The 23,843-nt window shown below is 51.1% G+C and overlaps 1 protein-coding gene across 2 annotated transcripts; it reads left to right on the forward strand.

The window, feature by feature from the left end:
* Positions 1-1,547: 1,547 nt before the first annotated feature.
* Positions 1,548-23,019, forward strand: ADAD1 (adenosine deaminase domain containing 1). 2 transcript variants are annotated; one of them, XM_090288737.1, is made up of 11 exons: positions 1,548-1,707; positions 2,630-2,818; positions 3,953-4,120; positions 5,340-5,408; positions 6,508-6,633; positions 9,971-10,094; positions 11,539-11,709; positions 12,585-12,814; positions 18,397-18,634; positions 20,893-21,025; positions 22,894-23,019. In XM_090288737.1, exons 1-11 carry the CDS (start codon positions 1,548-1,550, stop codon positions 23,005-23,007), a joined length of 1,722 nt encoding a protein of 573 aa, XP_090144863.1. In that variant the 3' UTR covers positions 23,008-23,019. The 2 variants fall into 2 exon arrangements, with proteins under 2 accessions (XP_090144863.1, XP_090144864.1); XM_090288738.1 differs by having other exon boundaries at positions 11,572-11,709.
* Positions 23,020-23,843: the final 824 nt, after the last annotated feature.

Raw genomic sequence — 23,843 nt, forward strand, 5'->3', positions numbered from 1 at the left:
ATCAAGGTCGTGAAAAACAGGGAAAGACTGAAAACTATCACTGACCAGAGGACCAAGGAGACAGGACGGCGCAGTGCGGTGTGGCATCCTGGATTGAATCCCTGAACAGACGGAAAAAAACAAACCCAAAGACAATGTACACCGCAGTGTGCCGATGTTCATTAATGCCTTAGTTTTGGTAAATATACTAGGGTCACGCAGGATGTTACCATGAAGGGTAACTGCACGCAAGGGTCTGTTAGAACTCTTTACTATCATTTTTCTGTAAATATAAAATTATTCCAAAAGAAAAAAAAAGCTTTATCTATAAATGTTTAGTTCCTGAGCTTCTATTCCACGTTCCTCCTGAAATTTGATCCTAAGTGTGTATTTTTGTACTTGGAAGGTTCATTCATCATCCTGATACTTCTCGGCAACAGCACTTGAGTTGTCTGCATTTCTTGTGAGCAAAAGTTTCTAAATGTTAAGAAAATATTTTGGATTTAGTTATTCTAGAATTATTAAATGGCACTTGATCAAACAACATAATACATTTTGATCATCACTAAATGCACGCTTTTACCGGAAACGCATTGCTTAATGAGAGGACTTCTGCGTGCCAAACTCCTTCCGTAATTTACTATTAAAATACGCCCACCAGCCTATCAGGCAGCACCTCCCGGGGGGCGGGGGGGGGGAGGTGAGCGCTGAAAACCCCATTGGGCTCCCGGTTCGCCAGGTCGCAGCGCCGGCACCTGTTCCCACGATTGCTCCGCGGAAGTCTCGCGTGCTTTCTCCGTGAACGCGAGACTCCGTGGAAGCCGAGCCTCGTGCACAGGCGCCTTGGCAGCGCAGGCCTGGGGGCCGAGCAAAGGGTTTCCTCGAAGCCCCAGGGGCCCCCTGCAGGGCTGTGTGAGGGCAGGGGGAGCATCTGGCAGCCCCACCCAGCGGACCCGGCTTCCCCAGCAGGCAGGGCAGCAGCGAGCCGGGACCGCACGCTCGGTGGGGCCCTCAGCGCGCGCACTGCACTCGCCCCCAACGCACGTGACTTCAGCGTGGCCTCCCGCTCGGCAGGCACATGCGCAGGTGCAGGGGCGGGCCGCAGGCGCAGGGGCGGTTGATGATTGGGCGAGGGCGGGGGCGGGGATTGTCAGTCCGGGCCACTTCTCGCGAGACCGCGTCTGAGCGCTGCAGCGCGTGAGGCGAGAGGTGGAGACGGGAGGAGGAAGCAGTGGCGTCGGCGGGGAGGCCCCCAGGTTTGAGGCTGGGCGCTAGCTTTCCGCCCCCGGGGTCGGGCCCGCAGGGCAGGAAGGGCTATTTCGGTGGGTGGGCGTTGCCTGGAGCGCGGGCGGGCACCCGCAGCGGGCGCCGGGGGGGTCCCCTGGGCTGGGGTTTCCTTCTCGCCGTTTCCCCGGAGCCCGAGGGCCCCAGGCCTCCCGCGTCCCCGGAGCAGAGCGGAGCCGGCGTCCCGGGCCCCGACCCTCGGCCCGCAGCGGCCGCCGCGGCGGTTAGCGCTGGGCCGGCGCGTGTGCCCCTCAGCCGCGCCCCTGGCCACCCCAGGTGAGAAGATGTCTGCCGACGGCGGCTGGTGTCAGGGCGCCCGGGTCCCCAGCTTCGCTCAGATGCTGAAGAAGAACCTGCCGGCCCCGGCGGGGCCGCCCCCCGCGGCGCAGCGCCCGGACAGCGCCGGGCCGAGCCGCCTGGCGGCCAAGGTCACGCCGGTGACAGGTACGCGCCTCCCCGTGCGCTGGCGGCCGGCGGGCGGGCCCGTCCCTTGGCGTCTGGGACCTCGCGGCCGTGGGGTGGGTGGTGCTGGGGCCGCGTCCCATCGGCGCGCGTTACAAGCGTCGGAACTGGGGCGTTTTTGTGCGGCCGCGTTCACGGCGGAGGCGGCGGCGGGCACGCGGCGTGGTCGGCGTGTCGGGCTTGGTCGCGTCGGGAGAAGTGAACTCGCACCTGCGCGTGGCGAGGGGGCCGCGGCCGGGGGCGCGTCGGGAGCGGGTGACGCCTCGGCCGAACGACTCTGCCGTGGGGCCTCGGACGCGCCGGGAGGGGACAGGGTCCCCGGCCGTGCCCACGAGGGGCCGGCGTGCTCAGGGCACGCAGGCGGCGGTGCGTCGCGGCTCACGGGGAAGAACGGGGCGGGCGTGCCGGCGTGCTCCCGCGGCTGCTCAGGTACTCGGCCCGCCCGGCCCGCGCGCACGTGCGACACCGGCACCCTCGGGGGGGGGGGGGCAGACCGGCGCAGCCCGCGTCCCCAGGGGCCCCGCAGAGGCTGCCGTGACGGCGGGGACACACACTCGGCGGGCGGGCCGGGGTCCGTGAGGACGGCGGATGAAACGGTCGCTGGGACCCCGAGCTGCGGGCCTCTCCCCGGCCTCCGTGGGCGCTGTCGGGGCCGCGGGGCCTCCGAGGAGCGGGACGGCGCCGCCGCGCTGGGGCTGCCGGTCGCTCGGACAGGACGCGGCGGCCCTTCCTGCGAACGCGTTGGAAGTTCCCCGGAAGCCGCCCTCGGCGCGCGCCCACACTGGCGAGGCGGCGCTTGTCTGTGACGGCGGACGCGCGGGACGGGGCGTGTCGGCGTCTCCCGCTGCGAGGAGGCTTCGGCGCCCCTGCTTTACCGGCCTGACGGCGCAACGTTTGCTTTCAGGGAAGTTCCCAGAGCCGTCGCCCTGCAGCGGCCTCCCGTCTGTGTCCACCCCGGCCCTGCCCCCGAAGGAGATCTCCAGGCAGTTCGTGCAGAAGTACCGGCGCGGGGAGATCAACCCCGTGGCGGCCCTGCACCAGTTCGCGCAGATGCAGCGGCTGCAGCTCGACCTGAAGGAGACGGTGACCACCGGCAAGTGCCGCGCGCTCGCCCCCGGGGCAGGGCGGCTCGGGCACGTCGTCCCGGGCACGTCGTCCCGGCCGGGCAAACCTGCCCACGACAGCGCGCGGGTTGCGTGCGGCGGTGGCTGAGTGCATGGCTCCACGCGCTGGCGGGGAGGGCGGCGTCAGTGTGCTCCGTGCGCGCCGTGGGTGACTTGCGCACAGTCACGCGGGGCCGGGGCCCTGGGGTGCATCAGGGCTCGGACGCGGCCCTCGTCCGCGGAGGCCACGGCGGTGTCTCGGCCAGGGATCCCCGGGGCCTCTTGTTAAAGGCGCCGCGCGCGCTCAGGGACAGGCCCTAGGACCGGGGCGCGGGTGGCAGGGCGCGGGGGACGCAGCCTTCCCAGGTGCGCGCCGCAACGGCCTGTGACCTGGACGCCCGGCAGCCAGCGGTGCCTGCCGTCCCGAGAGGGTGACGCGGGAAACGGTGGGGGGTGTTGTCCGTAGTGTCCCAGGGTCCCAAAGGCCGCCTGCGGCCCGGACGCCAGCGGGGCAGGCTGGGCTGGAAGGCGCTTGGGCCTGCGAGTTCAGGGAACGGCTCCGTCTCGTCTTCTGTCGGCCGAGGGTGAGCACCAGGGAAAGTATCACGCAAAGGTAGTCCCTGCGGGAATTTCAGTTTAATTCGCTACCATGTTTAAGTTTGGTTTTCCTGGTGAATCCCTGGCCCCCACCGGCCCCACGGCTACGCTGGGTTGGTTGGTGTACCGTGGCTCACCGGTCGGGGCCCGGGGTTTCCTCAGAGGGCCGCCCTGTTCTGGTGCTCAGTGGGGAGAAATGCAGCTTTATTGGGGCTCAGCTGGGAAGGAAGGGCGGTGTTGCCCGAGGCCCCACGGTTTGCCCGTCGCCGGTCTCTCGGATGCTGACCGGTGCCGGCGTTATGCCAGACAGTGTCACTCCCAGTGTGGCCCGTCCTCTCAGGCTGGCCCGGCTGCTCGAGGGACCCCCAGCTTTCCTTTGAACCTCTCTTGGCCCCACCAAGAACCTGACAGCCCAGGAGAGCTCGTTTCCCACGGTTTTGCACTTGGATGCCGACCTGTGTAATGAGCACCTTTTGCGGGTTTACACTGTGTGGTCCTGCAGCACTTATTCAGAGTTCTTTTCCCAGGTAACATCCTGGGACCGTATTTTGCTTTTTGTGCCGTGGTGGACGGTATTCAGTACAAGACCGGACTGGGACAGAATAAAAAGGAGTCTAGATTTAATGCAGCAAAACTAGCTCTGGACGAACTTCTACAGCTGGATGAACCTGAACCAAGACATTTAGAAACATCAGGTAAACGCTCTTGATGATGAGAGTATTTGTAAAATGTATCATTTTCTTAGAAGAAATCACCTGAAAGATGTTACGTTAATGAAGAATTACTTGGCAACGGCAGGGTCACGAGGCAGGATTTGAATAATTTCCTTCCGTTGCAGTCTGGTTGCTGGTGTATTTAACAGTTAAAACTGCTCTTGTTGTATTTCAGCCCCAGAAGAGAGGAACGTGCTGCCAACTGGTCACTTGTCCCATGGTCAGCGGGTTTGAGTCCCGAATCTTGCTTTTCTCTGTTCCTTATGGGATTCTTGTTTGCACCTCGCACTGCACATTTAACCCTGAGAGCTCTTCAATGCCACTGCGGTGACGTGTGCCTGTATTATGTTCGGGCACGCTGGCGTCACTGGGGAAAATAGCAGCCCCAAGTGGCACCGCAGGGCTGCTAGGCGTGTGCGTGCAGAACTAGATTGCTCCGGCGGGACTGGGCGCTGCAGAGAGAACTTCTTTGCCCCGCCCCAGCCTGAGTTTTTGTCATTTGAGAAGTGGGGACAGCGATGGTGCCTGCCTCCTGTGGCTGACGAGCAGAGCCTTGCAGCAGTGCGCGTGCCTGGCACGGGCTCCTGGCACAGAGCCACCTGGGGCACGTGTTAGCGTGTTGTACGTGCTGTGTCGCGGGTTTTGTCAGGGCTCATTTCCTGTTGGGTCACACCTTGGTTTACCTATTGGTTTAGTGTCATGTCTTGTTTTTCCTGGGTCTCCTAACTTTGTAACCAAATTGCAAAGCCGTTGCAAAGGATGGGACTGAAAGCTTTGAAAACTTGGAATGTAGCATTCCCCTAGAAAACACTAGTGAAATAGCACCAAAAATGGTCATTTTTACTTACTAAATTTTTAATAGACTGTTAATTTTAAGTGTTTTACATAGTATTACTCTACATAGAAAATTGTTTTTAAGCATCTAAAACAGGATTTCATTTTTGCCTCTTTTCAGAACGCCACATCTGTTACAAAGCCAGCTTTATAGTAGGAGAAGATTAGGAAACCCAGAAATGTGTCTGTGTAACTGATTTCAAATAGCAAGGGCATTCCTCGGGGCTTGGCTAACGGGTATTTGGTTGGCAGACGCATACAAACAAAGCAGTCCTCCCTGGGTCTCTGCTTTATTACAGAGCAGTGAGGCGCCTGCTCTTGCGGCAGGGAAGTCTTACGTTTGCTTCTCTGTTGGTTTTGTTCACAGGTCCTCCTCCCATCCCTGCAGAGCCTGTTGCTGCCCCTGAGCCAGCGTATGTTCCCAAAGTGCACTATGGTAGGCGATCCTGTGTCGCTTCTGTCGCACCAGAGTAACCTAATTAAAAACCAGATTGCCTTGGCCAAAAAGCTCGTTACGATTTTTTCTGTACAACGGCTCTGGTAGCACTTAGTTGTCTTTAACTTCATTTGAAACAATTTTGTTAGATTGTATTGTGACAGCTGTCGTCAAGGTTCATTTAAAAAAACATCAAAATTGGTAATTTTTTGTGCAGCTATTTTAATATTGAAGACAGAAGAAATACATGTTTTCGACATATTATGCTTTATCATTTCAAAAAGTAAAAATGCAGCTGAAATGCAAAAAAAGATATATGCAGTGTATGGAGAAGGTGCTGTGACTGACTGAACATGTCAGATGGTTTGCAGAGTTTCTTGTACTAGTGACATTTTGGCCAAGTAATCCTTTGCTGTGGGGCGTCTTATGCATTGGAAGATGGTTAGAAGCCCCCTAGCTTATACCCACTAGAATGTAACAGTGGGAGACGGCCGACATACTCAAAATACCAAAAATATCCAAATCAGTGCAGTTATTGGTGAAAATGGAATGTGTCTTTTATGAAAAAAAAATGTAACAGATCTTTTGGCCAACCCAATAACCACATATAATTAAAATATGCATAAGTATGAAAGTAAAACATTTTGTTGTTCAAATTTGTCATACTTCCACAAAGAGGAGAATTTCCTTTCATATGTTGCTAAAAACATCAGAGAAATAGGGAATGGAGAAGAAAGATTGAAGAAATGCCTTTATTTCTAGGAGGAGATAGTTCATCAGTTTCGTGTAACTGCTTTTCTGAGAATTGTGTGCCTTGGTGGGCTTGTTGTTAGTAAAAGCAATGGCTTTCTGGTGCTTGATGGTTCAGAAATTCATGTCAATTAATTCATTCATTTTTTAATAGTAGTCACTTGTCACTCAAGACCAGGAAAACTACAACTTAAATATTTTACAGTCTCAGTCATGACATAAATATAAACTTTCTTACATATCTTTTGAAATTGTTAATGCCTCAATTGTGAAATTGTAATAGGAATAATAGAGTCCTCTGGGAGAAAGCACAATGTTCCAATTATATTGCATTTGATTTTTTTCCTAGAAGAGAGACACAAGCAATATGCAAAGATTTCTCATATCGTTAAAGAAACATTTAATCAGCTAATTTCTAGCCATTCAGAATATCTGAAATGTAGCAATTCACTGGCTGCTTTTATAACTGAAAGAGGTAAGTCCAAATATTTGGGATGTGTTGGTGTAAAAAATCTATTAGCTAGCTTAATGATCTGAACTATACTATAATAGTATTTTAATTAACTGTCTTTGTTCCTATTGGTGATGGTGTTTTATTGAAGTGACCTTTTCTAATAGGTGTGGTCATTATACACAAAGATTCTCAAAGGTAGAGGTGAAGTATACCTACCAGGAACCAGTAGAGAGCTAGAGAATGGTAAAATGCCTAATAATTTAAACAATACTTCTGAAATCTAATCCCCGATATAACAGACATTGAGAGGGTTCTACAAAAATTAACATACTTTCTTCACTTTCAAATAAATGTTTAAAATATCAAAAATCATGAACCCTCTGGTTTTTTGTGTGGCTATTATATGTGATTCTAACCACATTTTATTTTTCATTTACTCTAATGTTCTAGATTGATCATTAAGTCTTTGAATTTTATATTCATCTCTGAATAAGATATTAAAGATGATATAAAACAATTTGAGATTTTGTCTCTATTCTTAAGCCTAAGGTGATAAAACTTAAAAATTGTTTGGGACAGGTGAGACTTAAGCTGGCTCTATAGGGGTTAACAAGGTTTGGCTGAATAGAGGAAAGGAAGATATTCTTGGGGAGAAGCAGAGACAGACAGACAGATGCAGAGGAGAGCAGCGGTGAGAGAACTGTTTGTGGGACCGCGAGGGGGAGCTCGGTGGTGTGTGCACGGGTTTCTGTGCCGGGACGGCACACAGCAGATGGTGGGAGGAGATGTTCCCAGGTGGCGGCGTGGCTGTGACCCCCATTACAAGCGGGGTTGCCTGGGGCTGGAACACGCTGTGCAAGACCTCTGCGCAGGGGTCGGTGACGTCCTGCAGTTGTTGGGACCCTCGGGCGCAGACCCCGCGCTGCTGCTCCGCTGGGCTTCACCTCCTCTGCTCCCGTCTTCTCATTCCTTCAGCACAGAGCTTGTGCCGACCTCTGCGCCACGGAGTCGTTAGGGCTGGAGATGAGAATGGAAGCTAGTGTTCAGTTAGAGCGTAAGAACTCTGGTGATAAGTAACGTTTAAGTGGCCGTGGGCAGTAAACCATTTTTTACAAATGTTATAAGGATTGAACCTGGATGAGGGAGTCACAGCTAACGGAGGACCTATATTGGAGTTGAGATGGACATGAACAGGAAGAGAAGAAATCTTTTTAAAACACAATGTTCGAAGTTTACGCAGGAGAATGGGTGTTCGTACACACAGGGAAGCCGACGCGAGGCTGTGTGGAGAGCGTCTGGGGTGGAGGGTCAGTCCAGGTTTTAGAAAGGGGAGTGCAAGCCGGAAGGACGCGCACACATTCCTGGTGGAGTGCACGCCATCAGTAAAATGTGTCGTTAGAAGCCTGGCCTGGGCGTGCCTCGGTGCCCAGCCAGCCCGTCTGCGGCAGGATGGGTCACGCGTTCCCTGTGACGACCAGGTCATACTTTCCCTTTGTTCCCAGGTGCCCCGCAACCTCTCTTCCATCCTTGCTGTCACCTGGTGGGCTCGCCTCCTAGTTGTTAATTGGGTCTGTAAGAAGCTGTCAGACCCAGACTTTCTCCTGTCCTCTGCCACCCACCTCTGCCCTTTCCTGCTCGTGTCCATCTTCTCTGCTGTTGGCGTGGAGCAAGGGTCTCCTCCTCGGGACTGACCCCTCCCTTAAGTGCTGCCCCATGCCCCGTCATGGCTCGGTGGGTTCCTTCTTTGGTTATCCCTCTACCCCTGCCTTATCCAACGTTAGTGTCTGCATGAAACGTTGCAGGCTGAGGCACAGAGGTGGGAAAAGCTGAGTTCTTGGCCACATCATTGCCGTTTACAAGTCAGAACTCCCATCACCCTCCCGGACTCGCACGCCCCTCACTGAACGGAGCAGCGTCCTGCAGGCAGCGGAGCTTCGTTCTCCCGTCTGCTCCTGCACCTGTGTTCTCCGTCTCAGTGTAGCACCGCCCGCTGCCCAGCCAGACTGAAGCTCACGGTCGTCCGCTTAGCCCTCTCCCTGACACCCTACGCTTTACCCCCAGTCCTTCCGATTGTATCCCCAGACTCCATCTCAGACCCGACCCTTCTTTTCCATTGAACCTCCGTCATTTGAGACTTAGGGCACTGTCTCTTACCTGGGCTGCTGTGGCCGGCCCCCCGATCCAGCTCCTGGGCCCTGCCCACCGCGCCCTCCGCACAGAATGGGGCCCAGGGCGCCGTTGGCTCCCCTTCCGTCAGTAGCTGCCCGTAGTCCTTGGGTGAAACCCTGACTCCTCAGCACGGTTGACGACGCCCCTCCTCTGCCCCGGCCTCAGGCCGCCCCCTTCACTGTCCCCCACGGAAGCAGCACACGGTCTCTCTCAGGCCCAGGTCTGCACGGCCCACGTCCGGGGGCTGAAGACCGCCCCCTCTGCCCTGAAGCTCGCGTGCCAGCCTCTGGGGGCGCCCTGCAAGCGCTCTGTGTGAGGTAGTGCCGCTGTCATCGTCCTTGGCACGGATCCCACGTTTGTCTCCTTCGAGGCCCTTCGAGTTCGTGGATACTTGGTTCTGCCTCCTGTTGGGAGCTTCACGAGGGCCTCTGCTCCAGTGCCCGGTGCTCGTTAGGACCTTGGCAATTTTCGTTGGTTTAATGAAAGCCCTGTGGGCAGGTGCAAACGTGGGACTGAACTGGGTCTCAAGGACAGATTTCCTGAAGTTGGCAGCGAAGGAAAAGACAGAATGAGCAAGATAATCAGAGGAGATTATGGAGGGAAAAAGAGCCATGAACTAGTGACCAGGCCGTGGGCAGGCCCCGCAGCCAGAGCGTGAGAGGAAGAGGGGTGTCCCCTCGGAGCACGGCAGCCAGGAAATCTCGGGGCGCAGCAGGAGGAAGAGAGACAAGATGAAAGAGCACAGAGCACTGGTTTCCTAAAAGAACAAACAGTCGCCCTAGAGCCAAGCAACAAACCGGAGGCTGGTGTGGCGAGTTGGCGGTGGGAAGGGGCACCGCATAGGATTCGCCTCACCCGGGGGCAGAAGGGCAACTGTGGTCCCAGCCGGCCAGGTCCCCCCGGTGGGGAGGGGTGAGACCCACACCTGAGAGCCGGGGGCAGCTGGCGACCCCAGGGCTGGTGGTGGATGGCGGATGAGGCTGCGTCAGATAAAACGCGCTTTCAGTTGGGCTGTTGGGGGTTAAATGTTTGCTGCTTAGGAGACTCCCCAACTCTCATTTGACGTTGTGGGGTGAGTCCTGCGTGCTTTGGGCTGCGTTTTCCTGACCGTGGAACAGTAAGCCAGCGGCGTGGCGGCTGGGCCTCAGGCGGGGGGCGGTGGACTCACCTGCTGCTGTTGCCCCTGCAGACGGATGGCACGAGGTGGTGGCACTCGGCACGGGCGAGCACAACTACAGCCAGTGCATCAAGCTGGACGGCAGGGTGCTGCACGACACGCACGCCGCCGTGACGGCGCGGAGGTCCCTGCTCAGGTAGGCCCGAGGGGCCGCGCGTGTCCCCCTTCCCGGGTGGGGCCCGGCTGCTCTCCGAGCCTGGGAAGGCACAGTCTCTTACGTGGCCACGCCCCCCGACCAGTGGACCCCCTGTGGAAACAACCTCTCAGGGGCTGCAGTGTGATCTGTGTGCTTCAGTGGCTCGGTTATCAGGGCCCTACGGATCTGGTTTTAAGAGGCCTACCACCTTTTTTTCTCTCATTTTCCCCCAAGATAAAAATACCATCCCTGTTACTGATGAAAGTAATTGGAGACTAGCTTTAGGTCTGGGCCGCATAGGCTGGGTAGCGTTTCCCCCCGGAATTAGCCGTATTTATTCCCAGGGCAGCCCCGGACACGCGTGGGTTTCCATTCAGGAGGCCTGTGCAGGTTCCCCATGTAACAGAGCGCGGGTACGGTCGCCTTCAGGCTGACAGACCTCAAAGAGAGGGAGGGAAAGGGGTGAGCTGAGCGCCCCTCGTTTCCTTTGCCAAGCTCCTCAGTCACGCCGCCGTTCACAGGTGGGTCCGGAGCAGGCGGGGGCTGGGGGCAGGGCTGTTGCTGTTGGAAGCCCCTTTGTGTGAACAGAAGAGTGGGAGCTAAGTGTCGCCCCACGGACTTACCTTATGTAAAACCTTTTACTGGGCGTTTTCATGCAGGATAATTAATACCCACACTCTGATACCAATATCAAGTTACCAGTATGTCTCGTTACCGGCATACATCTGCTCCTTAAACTGTGCGTCCCCGCTCTCTGTGGGCGTGTTTTCTTTGTTGGGGTTTTAACTAAACTCACGTGTATTGATCTGAAAACCTGCAGTGGCAAGTTTGGGGGAGTCCACTGAGGTGGTATAGCCGCTGTCCTCTGGCCCCCTGGTGCTATTGGGTTATTTGACTTCCTTAAAGATCCCTCTTTTAGAATCGCTTCTTTCCATACTGCTGTTTAGTTTTTTCTTGTGCACGTGTTCCCGGTAACAGGGTTAAGGTCATCGTGTGACTGACCGGGAGAGTGCCGGTCCTGGTTCGGTCAGTCGTGCCTCTCAGGAGACCGCACTCCTCCTCACTACAGCTGCGGGCGCCACCGTATTGTCGGGTTTCCGTCTTCAGATTCTGAGACGGGGCGGGGGGGGGGCAGTCACGGGGAGAATGAGTCTCCTGCAGGACAGGACAGGTGAAGGGTCCGCTGGGAGATGGGGTGGAGGGCCGGCGGTCAGGGAGTGGGGGTGCTTTCAGGCAGGCCCCGGGGCCAGGGGCTCCTGCTGAGGGCTTCTTCGGGAAACGCAGTAGTTCTTCCTTACGGAAGGCTGTGATTCTCTTAGTTCCTGTCCATGTCAACCTTCTGACCTACAGGGACATTGCCCATGACACACAGGAATGTGATGCTCATTAAGGTGATCATTTTTAAGTGCTATGACTTGATAAAGTCACAATTCATTTATTCTAGGTACTTTTATAGACAACTTCTACTCTTCTATAGCAAAAATCCTGCTATGATGGAAAAATCAATATTTTGTACAGAGCCAGCTTCGAATTTACTCACGGTCAAACAGAACGTCAGCATTTACCTCTACATGAACCAGTTGCCTAAAGGGTCAGCCCAGATTAAGTCACAGCTGTAAGTACTGCAGGAGTTGTTTCTCAGAGCAACTGGGACGGCCCTGTCGGGTGTTCCGAGTCCCTTCAGCTGCGGGGCCGTGGCATCAGGGCTCCCACCTTCCCTCCGGCCTCGGCTGCTGCTCACAGACTGCAGGAGGCCACCAGTCCTGTCTCGCTCCCCGCCCCTCCCCCCGACCTGTTGCCGCTGCTTAAGTACTGACCTACTTCAGCACTGACTCTCCTGCGCTATTGAAAATCTCTAGCTTTAAGGGTTCACCGACTTGAGAGAAGTGTGGGTTTGTGCGCTTCTCACGTAGTAGCATAGGAGGTAAGGAGTGCGTTTTGTTTGTCTGGTGAGCGTGTGGCAAGAACTGATTATCTTGGCGAGTGGGCGGCCTTCACCTGAGAATTCAACAGTGCAGAGAAGCGCAGAACAGGAAGTCCAACCGCCTGCCGAAAGCTACGGCTGATGTTTTGTTAAACGTTCTTTTAACACCTTTGAAAACAAGGGCAGTGAGTGTTTCTGGGAGGAACTTCAAGAAAAATAATTTTAGATTTTATTCTTTTAATATTGTGTTGGAGATGAATTGAGTAGAAACCGTTAGTTTTCGTTTTAATTACCTCATTTTGTAGTTTTTCATGCAAATATTTTCTTAATTCAGAAACTATAGTAAGGCAAATAATTAGGTTTTCATTTGACTTTATGGCACATAAAGAATGTTTGGAACCAAGTCACTTATTCCTGCCTTGCTTTGGGTTTCCATCTACCTCTGTTACTGGAATTGAATGTGCACTGGCCGGGAAAACATGCTTGAGAGCGATTCTTCCCTACACGTGGCCTTTACGTTGTCAGCTTTGTTTGTTAAAGGAAGAAACTTCCTTTCCTTGTCCCAGGCGTCTTAACCCACATTCAATATCTGCGTTTGAGGCCAATGAGGAACTGAGTCTCCACGTGGCTGTGGAAGGCAACATCTACCTGACTGTCTACTGCCCTGCCGAGGTCGCCAACAGAGTAAGCAGTATGTCCACCAGCGACAAGCTGATGAAATGGGAGGTGCTTGGCGTCCAGGGGGCACTGCTGAGCCACTTCATCCAGCCCGTCTACCTCAGCGGCGTGCTGGTCGGTGAGTGTGGCCGGGGCCTCCGGCGCCGTCGTTGGTATGAGCTCAGGCTGTCCCTGTGTGACGCTCCGGTTCGGGGAGGAAAGCAGAGGCCCTCCTCCATGATGACCTCACGCTCAGTGAAAGAACGTAGCTTGTCATCCTCCAAGAGGCCAGGACCTAATACTGGGGTAGCCAATTAGATGTATTCTGTCCTGAGCTTAGACTTTAATTTGCACTGTGTTCAAGTTTTTCCTTTCTTTTGGGAGGTGTTTCCTTGAACTTTAAAATTTAATAGCTTATGTTTAGTTACCCCTGGAATAGGAACGATACTAAATGCCCATGGTACTTCTTTCCTGTCCTTATGCTTTTCTTGTATGTTTGGTTATGATCTCGATCCTCCGGGTTGGAGGTAAGGAGAACACAGACTCAGTAAGGTAGGTGAGTGGGGTGCCTCTCCCTGTGGGGGGATGTTACAGAACGCTGTGTTCATACTCAGGGGTGGTCCAGGCATCGTTTCAGCGACTAACAGTTTGGGGCTCAGTTCTGTAGTTTTCGTCAAGCCCTAGTTGTTCCGAAGCTTTAGGTGTGCTCATGGGGCAGTGTGAGCCCTACTGTGATGTGGCTCTTCTCTCTCCGTTCAGCTTTGGTAGCAGTGGCACGTGCAGGCGTCAGAGTCTCACCTGGGCAACGTCCTTGTTCTTGGGTGGTGCTGTTCCTGTGATGTTTTCCTTTTTTTTTTTTTTTTTTTTTTTTTGTCATAGTTGTGCTTATTTTATACCCATTTCTTTAGGACTTTTACTTGTAGGTAATTTTTTTCAGTTGCATATGTATATAAGATATTGGGTTTTCTTGTCATTTTTGTCCGATTTGGCTTTGATAAATTATAAATAGGAAAATGGTTATTTGTGTAATGTTCCGATACTAAGCGTATTTTCTTTGTTAAGGAAACACATGACTTGGCTCCCGGTTGGAAGGCTTCACAGGGCGCTCAGCGGGAAGCCCCCCCCCCCCCCCCCGCCCCAGGGCCCGGAGCCCACGGGCCTCTGGCGCTGCTGTGGCTGCGCCTTCTGTCTGTGCAGCCCAGGGCAGCGGGCGTGTGCTTGCTTTTTCACTGCCGCCGCGTTCCGCACCAATGGGACCGTGCAGGTCCCACTCCTGGGCATCTTCTTCCGTTTAACAGTGCGTCTTATGGAGTTCTACACGAGTATATACAGAACTTCCTCATTTATTGCTCACGGCCGGCTGTGTGATGTTTCTTTGAAGAAGGTATCAGTTTAACCAGGTGTAGGTGGATGGAATATTAGGTGGTTTCTCATCCTTTACAGCTACTGGAATGCTACAGTCAGTGCCCTTCTTATCTTTCTTCGTTTCTCACACATGTAAGAGTAGAGCTACGAGAAGAACTCCTGAAAGAGGAGTTGCACGTCAGGGATGCATGCGTTTGCTTTTAGGAACGACTACCACGCTCCCCCCAGGTCACATCCCGGCCGCGGTACCTGCGTGAGAGCGCCTGTCTGTTCACACCCTCGCACGCGGTTCCTTCCACCTCCGTTTCCCCAGCTGTGGATTCCTGTGAGTGACGCACTTCCGACATGTCGTTTGGTTACTGAAGTTCTTCTTCACCGTGTTTTCTTTTAGTCAGTTCAGGCACTTTCTCAGCCACTTGAAACTCTTGTCATTCTGCTTCGGGAAAGGCTCTTTGCTCTTGATAAACATCCATACAGTGTCCGTGCTTCCTCTGGAGGCGCAGCTTTGGTATTCAAGGCTTTCTTTGACTCCTGTGAAGGAAGATATTTTAAAATTTGTTATTTGTATGGTGTAACTCCGTACTATGTTTACTTTCTTAAGAGGACGAATGTAGATTCTTCTAAAATTACTTAGTATTTAGTTGGTGGTTTGGAACACAGACTTGAAACTTAGGTCTTGTCATTCTGTCATGTTGTACCAAGTGATGGGGCCACCAGGTAACGGTACAAACATGGCGAGACTTTGTAAAATGTCCGCTGCGCTCCTTCTTGGCGTCTTTGTGGGACACATCTAAAGCTAACTTACTGGTATAATCTAAACAGTTTTAATAAGTTTAAGTTGTAAAAGAAATTCAGATTTCTGGGCCTCTTTAAGATGGTTACTGTACACCTAGGGAGGAGTTGGAGACGGGAGTTTTGAGGCCGAGAATGTACATGCAGAAGAGCATCACCAGGTGATTCTGATACCGATGATGGGAGTGGCCCCCTTTGAGAAATACCTGTTTGAAGTACCGTACCCCGAATGTGGTCTGGACAGCGGGAGGGGTCTCCTGGCTCCTTGAGCTAGATGCGCCCTCTGGCCAACTGCTTTCTCACTGTGCCGCTCCCGAGGGGGCCCCAACCCTAATTTCAATGTGCCAGTCAGGCGGAGTTTAGGATTTAAACAAGGTACTCCACTAATTGTTTTAGAAAGTCTTCAGTATTTAGAATCAAAAGCTGCGTTCCCTTAATTCAGCACTGAATACAGATTCTATCTAATTTTTTATGATAATGATCTTGTCCCCTTTTCTCTTAAGTCTCAAAATCTTTTGAAGTTCTTTATTTTTATTCTTAGAAATCTGAATTAATTTAATAGGTCAGATACAAATGGAGGGAGTATTTTAAGGCTTCATTTAAGTTTTTAAAGTTTCCAGAAACAAATTGTATGCTCTGGATGTTCTCAAATGTTCATTTTGTCATTTTATGGTAGTACTTTTTTTTGAGAGAAGTTTTAGACTTGCATTTGAAAAAGGCATTTACTATTATTTGAAGAGAAAACAATTCAGGGTAATAGGGAAAAGTTTCATTTTGCTTAGATATTAAACAATAGCTGGACTTACATTAGTTGTCAAGCTGTTAAAGGCCTGTTTTACCTTTGGGGTCCTACCGAGGATGCTTGCTGATCGGTTGGTTGTTTCCGCCCCGGAGCCCTCTTGGGGTGCTGACTTGAATGCTGGGTCAGACTGGAGAGAAGACCGGGTCCCGATTCCCTCCTAGGGCGGGGATCTGCTTTAAACGCAGTTCGTGGACTTTCAAGGAGCATCGGGTAACCTTAGAGATTTGGGCGGCCATTCCTCTCTCTTTTTCAGATTAGGAATGCGAGGTTTAGAGGGTCACTAACGCGCTTGCCCAGAACCACTCCATTGGCCTGTGAGCAGAGCCTGCCGTCTCGTGCTGGTGCTGCTGCTGCCTGCATTGGGTCGAGCGCTGGCAGCTTTATCTGACCACTCTGGTGACAAGAGTCTCGCTGCTGTGTCTGCTACACCTGGCGTCCCTTAAGGCAGGTGTTTTGCCACATGTGCCGTGGTCTGGCTTGTACGAGGTGGTCAGCGAATGTTTCCTGAAGAAATGCTTGGACTCCGCGTGCTTTATTTTTGAGAGCGCCTTTATTTCTCCACTTGATACTGACTCTGCTGAAAAATAAACCGCATCTGTTATCCTTGGCTCTTGCTGCACTTCAGCTCACCTGGGAGCTTTAGGGTAACACGGGGACGGCGCTGGTATTACTTATCCTAATAGCGCGTGCTCCCTGGTGCCTCCCGGGCCGACGGCTGCTGCTCTGCAGTTAAACTGACCCCTCCTTTGTGGTCAAGTCTTGATCAAGCCACCTGCTGTCCGCTGTTCCCCGGCGCTCAGGGCACATAAATCACAGGCAAGGCACTTCTCGCCCCTCTGTCCCCTCCTGTCCAGACGTCACTTATGTGGCACAGGAGCAGGATCTGTTTTCCCCAGGTGTTCTGTAGCATGCAAGTGGTGGTGCTCAGAGGTCAGGCCTCAGAAAATGATGCTCTGGTGTGGAATGAGGCGTATTCTTGGGTCTAGACTCTGTATGTTTATTAATGCAGCCTCAGCTCAGCAGCTTCTGCTCACTGAGCCACTGCTTGGGCTGGACTGCACTCCCGGGGTCTCCTTGGTGGGAACAGCTGTCGGTCAGGTAGTCAGTCTTTGACTTGAACCTTCAAGTTTCAAGCTATTATTTCAGATCATTCTGAAGACATCAAATAAAAATTATATAATTGTGGATGTACATTTTTCAGAAAAAAGATTTAGCCTCAAGATATAATCAAACATTCAAACGCATAGTTCAGATAGTCAATAATTAAAGTGTACATAAAGGGAAAAAGTAACATTTCTAATAAAATATCAGTAGACTTGCCTTTTTTCTATTAAATTAGCCTTTTCATCACCCCATTAAAACATCTGGTGAAACAATTTGATGTTTGAGGAGTCGTGCACAGAGTTTGTCTTGTTAGAGGGTTTATCTCGTCGTTGCATTAAGGTTTCCATTAGTCTGTCTGGGCAGCTACAAGACAGCCGGGTCTCTCCTGGCTCTGGGGCTGGGCCATCCTCAGTGGCTGTGCCGGCGGGCCGGTGTCTGGTGAGGCCCGCTTTCCACTTCTCACTGCGTCCTCTGAGGGGGGGGGAGCCCTCCCTGAAAGGGCCCCCATCCCACTCATGAGGGCCCCACCCTTAGGGCCTGGTCACCTTGTTGAGCCCCCCCTGCCCCCCACCCAGTTACCACCCCATCGGGGCTTAGTTTCAGCCTGTGGGTCTTGTGGAAACACATTCAGTCTGTAGGACAGTGTACAATAAAAATGTCACATTTTCTTTTGGATTCATATCTTCTGTTCCATGTATTACAGAAATAATGACTATTCCACTAGCCTTATGTCACCCCAGCTTCTTTCTGTGCCCAGGTGTATTCTTGACTAGCCTTCCTCTGTCAGTATCTCTTCGTTTGCAACGTTGGAAGGCGTGCTTAGGAAAATGGGGTCAGGAGCAGCGCAGGTTCTTTGTCCGTCGTTTCCTGGTTCCCAGGCGGCCACGCGTGTGAGCCCAGTGGCGGGCTCAGCACCTGCAGTAACGTGGACCCAGAACTTTGTGGAGCACGGCTGGTGGTACCTACAGGTCCTCTTGGTGCGGGACCCTCCAGCCCTCTGAGGCAAAAGGAGACCTGCTGTAGAATGACTGATGTTAAATAGGAGTGACTTCCCTACCTTCTGTTCTTACTGTCTCCTAATAACCCTGGGTCCTTTGAAGCTCTCTTCTTCCATAGTTGTTTTAACTGGAAACTCTAAGCTTTCGGTATTGCCTATAGTTTTAATCAGAAGTGGTCATTCTTTAAAAGACTTTGTGTTGTGATACTAGAATGTCGTGGTATGGGAATAACTGTAAGTTATGGCCCTCGGATGTGGAAGAATAACCTGGTCCGCTAACATTTTCTCAGCCGTATTTAACTGCTGTGTTCTGAGCTGCTGGTTTCACGCTGGATTCTGAGAAATCCAGGCCGAAGGCACCAGTTCTCTCTGGCAGAACCGTGTCAAAGGACCAGTTTTCTTCCGGGGCAGCTCTGGCTCTATGCTTTTATTCACTGGGGCGCTAACTTACTATTTTCTGTAGGAGGTTATTTTTTGAATGGAGACTTGGACTGTCATTGCCTTGCCCTGGTTCTGGTCAGGAACCCGGGGGTAGCAGCCCAAGAGCGGGAGGGGAGGTCTCGTGGCAGATAAAGGCTAAGGAGGTGGACGCGAGACTCCTCCCAGTGGTTTTGCGGGGGTCTCTGATCTTGACAGTGTTTGTCCCGTGTTTGCTGTCCAGGCGATGAGAACTGCAGTGACACGAGAGGCTTAGAGATCGCCATCAAGCACCGCGTGGATGACGCGCTCACGGCCAAGCTGCCCATGTTTTACTTGGTCAACCGGCCGCACGTCAGTTTAGTGCCGTCCGCCTTTCTGCTTCAGCCCGACGGGGACTGCAGGTCCTTGAGCCTGAACTGGGCCCAAGGGGATGTCTCTTTGGAGATTGTGGACAGCTTAAGTGGGAAGATCACTGAAAGGTGAGCATGATTAATTTCTTGAAAAATGGTATGTTACATGGAAGAGTGTGTTGTAACCACAAATTTTATTCTAACTTCTCTGGATACGATGATTGGAATTCTGAACAACAATAATAACAGATATCATTAGTTGTATGTGACTGCGTTGTAGGCATTGTATGAATTAAAAAAATTTTTTTCCCAATGAGGAGACTGGCCTGCAGAAGTACATAACTTCCTGAAGTTGTACCAGTGGGGAAGCCAGCTTTCAAAATCAGTTTCCAGAGCCTGTGTTTCTCCAAGTGTCATTTCATGACCTTGGAGCAGTTCTCTAGCTATGGGTTAAAGAGGATGGATATATAAAATGAACCTACAGTCTGTGCAGCAAGCGAGGATGTTAAGAGCACAACGTAGCAGAACGTGTAGGTTATGCATCTCCAGCAAAGCTGAGGGGAAGGCCCGTACTTTAACTGCGTATGTCAACTAACAGTAGAAATAAGCAGACTGAAGAAATCAGTAAAACTAGAAATGTGAAGAGCCAGAGAACAAGCAAGAAGTAATCATAAGCTGTTGTGAAAAAATATCACTAGATAATCTCATATAAAATAATAAATAAGGGAGTATTAGTTGTGTGTCATTGAGACTTAAGTGTAATAGAAGATTGCTGCTTCTCCCTGCAGAAGTTACAGAGCAAGCTCACTTTCATATCCACTCAAAATTGCTAAATAAAATACTAGAAAGCAGAATCAAGCAGTACATTAAAATAATTATTTTATACAACAATACCAATTGGTATTTTTCCTAGGCGTGTGTGGGTAGTAACGTAGTAAAAATAATACCAGGTTAGAAACTCTTACTAGTGTAATTTGTCAGATTAATTGATCTAGGGAAAAACACATATCTCTAAGTCTGAGAAGGCAGATAATACAGCTCTACAACTATTCTAGATGAAGACTCACTAACACGGAATAGACATTTTTGTTAAGGATGAAGTGTTGTTGTTGTTAGTCCGAAAGGTCATCATGCTTGGTGAAGGAAGTGGAGGCGTTTTCACTAACGTCTAGACAAACACGATTGCTTACTGTTAGTGCTGTTATTTAACATTCGACTTAAAGCATTTGGACAAGAGAAGGAAATGAGATACAAAATATTGGAAAGGAGGAGGTGAAATTACCAGTCTTTGCATATGGTATCGTTTTACACCCGAAAAGCCCAAGAGAATAGTCTGAAGAAGCACCAGAGCAGAAATCATGGTGGAAAATTAATGCGCAGAGATGAGTAGCTTCCACACAGAGGAGCGTGCGTCACCTGTGGCCACACGTAAACCGCCGCAGCCCGAGTGGCTGAGAACAACCACTCGTTACCGCTGACTGGTCTGTGGGCCCCTGAGCTGGTTTGGCTGGGATCCCCTGTGCACCTAGGGTCAGCTCTAGGTTAACTGCAGGTCCTTCAGGCGGATCTTAAAGGGACAGCTGGCTCTGGTGCCCGCGTTCTTGCATCCTGGGAGACTTGTGCCCGCTGGGTCCCATGGCAGAGCACCCCGCGCCTCCTGAGGCCCAGCTCTGAGCTGGCGCATGGTCTGTTCTGTTGGCCAGAACAAGCCCCAAAGCCAGCCCAGATTCAGGGGGCGGGGGGAAGCAAGCACAGCTTACTGACAGGTGAGTCTGAGAGGTGACCCTGCGAAGAGCATGGGGACAGAGAAGGCGGGGCGTGGGCGGTTTTTGTGATCGTCGCAAGAGCAGGTAATGAGTGGGTGTGAAGGGAAGGGGTTACCGTAGCCACACATTCGTGATATGTGGGCCCCCTTTTATTAAAGACATAGAAAAATGTATATCTCTGTGTACATGCATGCACACACACATGTATGTAGAATCAGGAGGCTGGTATGCATATTCCACTCAGTGAAATGCACTGGGCAGTTTCATGAACGTTGACATCTGTATGTGCCTGTGTCACCATCACCCCAGTTGAAACGCAGGGCATTTCTGTCACCCCAGAGAAAACTTCTGCGCCCCCTTCCGGTCAAGTCCTAGTAGAACCATGGCCTATTTTGATTTTTAATGCAGCACTATAATAACTTAAACTGTAATTTCATTAAAGAAATTAACTTCAGAAAGTAATTAAGCATGCCAAATATTTTTATATAAAAAGTTCACTGTATGCATTGCACATAGTAAGACACTTAAATACTGATGGCTCTGTGCAGATTGTAATCCCCACCGTCGCCAGCATAATTCATTGAGTCCCGACTGGTAACTGGGCCTTCCTTTCTGTCTCAGTTCCCCGTTTAAAAGTGGCGTGTCCATGGCCAGCAGGCTGTGCAAGGCTGCAATGTTAAGTCGATTTAACCTGCTTGCCGGGGAGGCTAAGAAAGAGGATGTACTTGAAGCTAGTACATATCATGCTGCTAAGGTAAGTCGTGAACGAAATGCAGTTGCTCATAGGAATATAATTTAAGACAGAAACAGTGTAGCAATTTCATGACCATATGTAGCAAAAATTGGTTGAATAAGTCCTGAGTGTAGGATGTTGCCGTGTAATGGTAAACTTAATTTTTAAATAAACCTGCCAGAAACTGGCTGTGTAAATAAGTGTTGTCACTCGAAGTAGCCATGGTATGTACATCATATGGTATGTGCTTTGGCAACATTGCTCAGAACCTGCTTTCCTGCCTAGAGAAACATGCTAATAAAATTTCTTCTCTTTGCAATATTAACCATGCTAACTATAGCAGTTAATAATTCTAAAATACGTTAAGATATTGAAACAAATTGTTTACTCTCTTAACGTTATAAAACGGCTTTAATTTCAGCATGTAATTTGGGCCTCAGTAGGTGATATAACCTTTCTCTTTAAAAATATTGACTCTTTTTTCTAGTATAATACACATTTAAGTAGATAACTTGGCACTTTTTTTTTAAAGTACAAAGGGGAAATGCTATTCGTAATCCTACCTAGTCAAATATAATACTCTTAATCTTGTAACATAAGCATGTTATCTCAGTTTCTTGTCATGCATCTAATTTGGGGGCACACATGATTTTAAAATATTAAGATCATACTAGATAATGATCTTTTAAAATGTTTTTTCATTCAGCATGGTAAGACCTGAGCCCTATTCTCATCCTGTGACGCCCCCGTGTCCTCGGGGTACCGAGTGGCTTCCGATGACGCGGTTTGCGTAGCGCAGTGGCAGGTGTGAGCGCGCCCTCGCTTCACGGGCGCCCGCGGGCGCAGCCTCGCCGTTAGGGCGGCGCGTGTGCGCGTGCGCGCGTGTTTCTAAGGGCGCAAGCCCTTCCGGACCTTCTCTGGCCTGGCAGCCGTGGGGCTGCAAGTGCAGAACTAGACAAGGGGGTCAAAGCCTTCTTTTCAGAACTTTGGGAACTGGCTAAAGGCACAAAACGCACTGAAAAGTGGGTGTCCTTGAAAAATGGCTGGAACTCGGGGTCAAAACAGCAGCTCGTGTGGCCTTTGCCGGGGCCGCGCCCATTGATTGCTCTGCGTCCTCTGCTGGTTCCGGTGGCGAGAACTGCGCTTTTGCTCGAGGGAGCCCCCCCCCCCCAAAGCAGGGCGTTCGCCACCAGAGGGCGGGCTTGATCTCGGGCTCTGTCGGCGGAAAGTCGGGGGCACCGGCGGGGAAATGGCGGGGAAATCGAGAGTGAGCCCGCCCAGGCCTGGGGCAGATTGCGCGGGCGGAAGAGCCACGGAGGGCTGAGGTCAGCCCCCGGGGTCCCTGCCGCCTGGGAAACGACACCCGTGCGCGGGGAGACCCAGCAGGAGCCAGCGCGGGGTGGGGGCGGAGGGCGCGGGGACTGGGAAGGAGGACCGCGGCAATGTCACGCCTCGTCCCCCGTGCCAGGTGCGGCCGAGGAGGCCTCCCCGTGCGGGGGCTGCGCACAGCGCCTGCTGGGGTCCTGGGCTCGTCCCCGAGCGCTGCGGGGGCGGGGCAGCCCCAGGCAGCGGTCAGGACACGGGTCACAGCCGGTGGGAATGTGGCTCCGTAGTTTGGGGGTTACGGGTGGGTTTTCTCTATGTTTTACTTGGTTTTCATTTTTATACAGTTAGTATGATTACTCTTAATTGAAAATGATAAAGAAGAAAATTTATTTCAGGAGTGTTGGGAAGGATACTTTTAGTTTCAAAAATATTGAGGAAAAAATGGGAATTCAAAAATTTTAATTTTTATAATGTCAAACTAAAGAGACAAGATTAGGGCTACTTCCTTTTCATTAGCCAAATTCCGCCTGTGCTCTATAATTGCATTTTCTTCCTTTCTACAGTGTATGTCTGGGCCCTACCAAGAAGCTAAAACCCTGTTGAAATCCTACTTACAGCAGCATGGCTACGGCTCCTGGATTGTGAAGTCTCCCCGTATAGGGCAATTCCGTATGTGAGTTAGGCGTCCACAGTCCCATTAAAAGTCTTCTTTTTTTTGTGTATGTTTTGACTGGTAAATTTTTTTAAGAATATTGGTGATTTTCAGCTTTCAAAATCAGAACCTTGCAACAGCAGTATCCAGAGATTCAAAAAATGTGTAAATACTCATCTCAAATTGCGCGGAAGCATTAGGTCTTGAAGTTTTATTTTTTGAAAGAATAATTCCCTCGTCATTATGCAGCCATTTTGTATTCATGACCACAGACATTAGAAAGCTGTTACCCGTTTTGTAGTTTAACAGGAAATTCCTCCTTTAAAGTGTTGTTAAGGCTATTCATGTAGCAAAGGATATTCAGCGTTGGGTCCTGGTATCTCACTGAAGCGCTTTTTGAATTGAAAATTATAATCCAAGAATGTAAATAATAATTTTTACTCATTTGTTGGTTAACTCAACAGACACTTGCGTGCCTAATATTTGCAATCACCGTGTTACACGATAGTAAAAAGCAGTAACTGAAACATTTGTTATGTCAGACTCCACATGTCAATGCAGAACAATGTTAAACATGTTAGGGAACAATTTGATAAGTGAGTTATTCTGCCTAATAGAAGGGTATCAAAAGTGCTTTAGGGTTGCTTATTTTCAGGTGTCCTGGAAGATCCACCCAAATGTGATTTAATCCTTTATAATTTAGATTAGCAGGGTTTTCCAGTAAGATCAGTAAGATTGCTTAGCTTTAGATTTGTTGATACAATCAACAAATCAGTTACTCTTAAATTTGGATGCGTGTCTTCAGTGCAGCTGCGAGTTTATTCCGTACTTCAGCCTCTTCAGCACAGCCCTCAGTTTCTG

The sequence above is a fragment of the Furipterus horrens genome, unplaced genomic scaffold (assembly GCF_987537825.1).
Source record: "Furipterus horrens unplaced genomic scaffold, mFurHor1.1.pri manual_scaffold_10, whole genome shotgun sequence".
Lineage (NCBI taxonomy): Eukaryota > Metazoa > Chordata > Mammalia > Chiroptera > Furipteridae > Furipterus > Furipterus horrens.

Excerpts from the sequence above, each read along its gene's own strand:
- ADAD1 (XM_090288737.1), top strand. The coding sequence starts at position 1,548 with ATGTCTGCCGACGGCGGCTGGTGTCAGGGCGCCCGGGTCCCCAGCTTC. Across the intron at positions 2,819-3,952 it reads GAAGGAGACGGTGACCACCG|GTAACATCCTGGGACCGTAT; the intron begins GCAAGTGCCGCG and ends TTCTTTTCCCAG. Across the intron at positions 11,710-12,584 it reads GCCCAGATTAAGTCACAGCT|GCGTCTTAACCCACATTCAA; the intron begins GTAAGTACTGCA and ends TCCTTGTCCCAG.